The sequence below is a fragment of the Fonticula alba genome, assembly GCF_000388065.1.
Source record: "Fonticula alba strain ATCC 38817 unplaced genomic scaffold supercont2.67, whole genome shotgun sequence".
Classification (NCBI taxonomy): Eukaryota; order Rotosphaerida; family Fonticulaceae; genus Fonticula; species Fonticula alba.
The window spans coordinates 1-3,402 of NW_009243037.1; the positions used below are offsets into that span (position 1 = coordinate 1).

The 3,402-nt window shown below is 74.2% G+C and overlaps 1 protein-coding gene across 1 annotated transcript; it reads left to right on the forward strand.

Moving 5' to 3' along the window:
- Nucleotides 1-21: 21 nt before the first annotated feature.
- H696_06303 (hypothetical protein) lies at nt 22-3,362 on the forward strand (the record flags this gene model as incomplete). The annotated part of the gene is made up of 2 exons (XM_009500046.1): nt 22-727; nt 929-3,362. Coding segments are annotated over 2 exons (3,138 nt in total), but the record flags the coding sequence as incomplete, so codon positions are not given.
- Between the last annotated feature and the right edge of the window lie 40 nt (nt 3,363-3,402).

Sequence of the window (3,402 nt, forward strand, 5' to 3'; positions counted from 1 at the left end):
GACCTGCCGCCCGGGCTGACCATGCCCTGCGCCCAGCCGCACTCCCTGCCGCAGGACCCGGCCGGCGTGCACCCGCCGCCGATGCTCCTCTCGGTCACCGCCCAGGGGCCCCCCAATACCGCCCTCCTCTACCTGTGGCGGTCCACCTCCACGGTCGACGGCCACGCCCGGATGGATGCCCCGGTGCCGCTGCTCCGCGCAGCGGATCTCCGCTACCCGCAGCCCACCAAACCGACCACCTTCCAGCTGGCCATCGTGCCGCACACCCTGCGCCACGACCAAACCCACCTCGTCTTCTGGGATGGGCACTGGCTATACACCGCCACGCTGAAACGCCACGACAACGGCGCCGCGCACCTGTCCATCCAGCCGATGGTCCTGCAAAGCCTCTCCCTCCTCACCCACCTGCAGGACGCGCCCCCGACCGCCGTGCACCTCATCCCGCTGGACGTCGATGCCGACGGCCGGCCCGAGGTGGCGGTCATCCGCACGGACACCGGCAGCATCACCCTCTTCGCCGAGGCCGGCCCGCACAATGGCTGCGGCGCCGGGGCCCTCGGCACTTGTGTCGAGCCCCGCCCGGACTGGGCCCCAGGCGACTGCGCCCCCTCCGAGCCCTGCACCTGGAAGCCCACCAGCCTGCGGGTCGGTGACCTGGCTGCCTGCACCGACGGTGTGGCCGTGCCCGACGGGCCGCCGTGCGTGCCGTGCGGCTTCGATCCCCAAGGTGCGCCATCGACGCCGGGGTCCGGTTATGTGGGGCTATTTCGCGCTTCTTTCGCTACACCAGAGATTCCTTCTCGCGGCCGGCCGCCTGGGCCACGCAGCCCCCTCGCTCTCTGCTGCTCTCTCGCTCGCCCTTTCTTCCCGGCCATTTGCCTCGGCCCCCGCCCGGCCACGTGCCCTGACACACCGCCCCCATCCCCAGTCGAGTGCACCCCCCCCTGCACCATCGACAACTGCCGGCACTGCCTGGACGGCCGGTGCCTGGTCTGCGACAAGGACTTCCTCCTGGCGGAGGACGCGCGGTCGTGCGTGCGCGCCTGCCCCGACCCGGACGCCACGGTGGCCGGCGGCCGGTGCCTGCCGCCGGACGCGCCGTTCACCCCGTGGGCCGGGGTGCACGGGCACCCCTCGTGGAAGGACTTCCAGCCGGCCGGCCTCGCGCACGCCCGGCTGGCGCGCGTCACCTACAAGGACCAGGAGAGCCTCTGGCCGGTGGCCATGGCCACGCCCAGCCTCATCGGGCACTTCGGCCCGGACACCGACACCCTGGTGGTGGTGCCGGTGGCCGGCACGGCCACCGACGGCCGGCCCACCGACATCCGCCACATCAGCAGCCACGCGGCGCAGCAGGACTACCTCCGGCTGGATGATGCCGCCATCCTCGGCGGCGCCCTGGCCCAGGGCCACGACATGGGCCTTGCCCAGGCGCCGAGCACCGACCCGTCGGACTTCGCCCCGGTGACCAGCCTCCGGCAGCTGCTGCAGCCCATCTCGCCGGTGCACCTGGCCGGGCTGCAGCGCGACGCCGGGCCCCACCGGCCGGCGCCGCACCCCGACGCGGACGTCGGCGCCGCCACCCAGCTGGGCATGGTGGCCAGCGCGGCGGTCACCCTGGCGCAGATCAGCTCCAACCTGGACCGCGTGGCGCCGCACATGGTCGGCACCATGGTGGCCCCGGCCGACCTGGGCACCCCCCTGCCGGTGAAGGCCGCCCTCACCATGACCCTCTATGCCAATGACCTCCACAAGAACACGCCCAGGCCCTCAGGCCAGCCGGTGACGATGCAGGACATGCCGCTGCCGTACCCGGCCCGGGAGCTGGCCTTCGCCCCGGGCCCGCTCCATGGCCAGGCCCACACGGAGCTGCACGCCCTCCGGCGGACCACCACCGACGAGCATCTGCTCATCCTGCCCCTCCAGCTGGCCGGATACCAGGGTCTCAGCAGCGATGTCCACTTCCTCATGCTGACCCTGCCCAGCGTGACGCCGCGCCTGAGCGCGCCGCGCCGGGCCCACCACCCCGGCGAGACCACGACCCTGGCCCTGCCGGCGGCCACGGCCCTGTACCCGGCGCTGGCCGACACCCCCGGCGACCGGCCGGCCGTCCTCTTCGTCAACACAAGCTGGAAGAAGCCGGAATTCCTCCTCCTCCAGCCCCCGGGCGATGATGTGCCCCTGCACCAGGCCCTCACCTACCGGCAGGGCTACAGCACCGAGCAGATGGTGGCCCTGGTCCGGGCCGATGGCCAGCCGGCCGGCATCGTCATCCAGCCGTACGACTGCCTGAAGCGCCAGTCAATCAGGGATTTCGAAATCGCCACCGGCAGGAAGACCTTCGTGGCGCCGGCCGGCCTCACGGCCCCGGCCTTCATGGCGGACAACCACTCCGGCCGCCAGGACTCCGGCTGCCGGCTGACCGTGGTCGAGCACCAGCCCGTCCCGCCGACGGCCGAGGTGGCCGTCATGGACGCCAACGCCGACGGCCAGGACGACCTGGTCCTGCTGGACCGGGCCACCGGCCGCGTGGTCTTCTACCTGGCCGACGCGCCGGCCGCCAGCCGCTGGGCCGCCCTCCCGCTTGCCTCCTTCCGCCGGGTGGTCGCCCATGCCGGCAGCCAGACGGCGGCCTCGCCGCCGACCACCGTCCACCTGACCGACTTCAATAATGATGGTCTGCTGGATGTCGTCCTCATGGACAGCACCCCGGAGGGGGCCCCCCGGCTGCGGGTGCTGGCCCACCCGGACACCACGGCCCCGCAGTGCCCGGCCGGCGCGACCTTCCGCCCGGCCGACTGGGCGTGCGTCTGCCCGGACCCGGCCAGCCGCTACGACCTGGACGCCGGCCAGTGCGCCTGTGTCCCGCATGCCGTGGCCACCGGCGTGGAGGGCGCCTGCGCCTGCCCGGCCGGGCTGGTGCTGGTGCCGGACACCGAGTGCGCCTGCCCGGCCGGCTCGCTGCCGGTGTTCGACGAGGCCACCGGCGCCGAGGCCGCCCCGCGCGCCTGCGCCACCTGCCACGCCTCGTGCGCCACGTGCTCCGGCCGGACCCCGGGCACCTGCGGGTCCTGCCCGACCGGGCGGCTGCTGTCCCCCGACGGCGGCGGGGCCACCTGCGTGGAGACCTGCCCGGCCGGCTCGAACCCCACCTCCGACGGCCGGGCCTGTGTGGCCTGCGCGCCCGGCTGCGATGCTTGCAACACCGACACCGGCAAGTGCACGGCCTGCACGCCGGGGCTCCACCTGCAGGATGGCCGGTGCCAGGCCTGCCACGAGACGTGCGCCGCCTGCACCGGCCCCGGGCCGGACGCCTGTGTGGCCTGCGCGCCCGGGCGCCTGCGCCACCCGACCACCGACCAGTGCGTGTCCAGCTGCCCGGACGGCACCGGGCCCAACCTG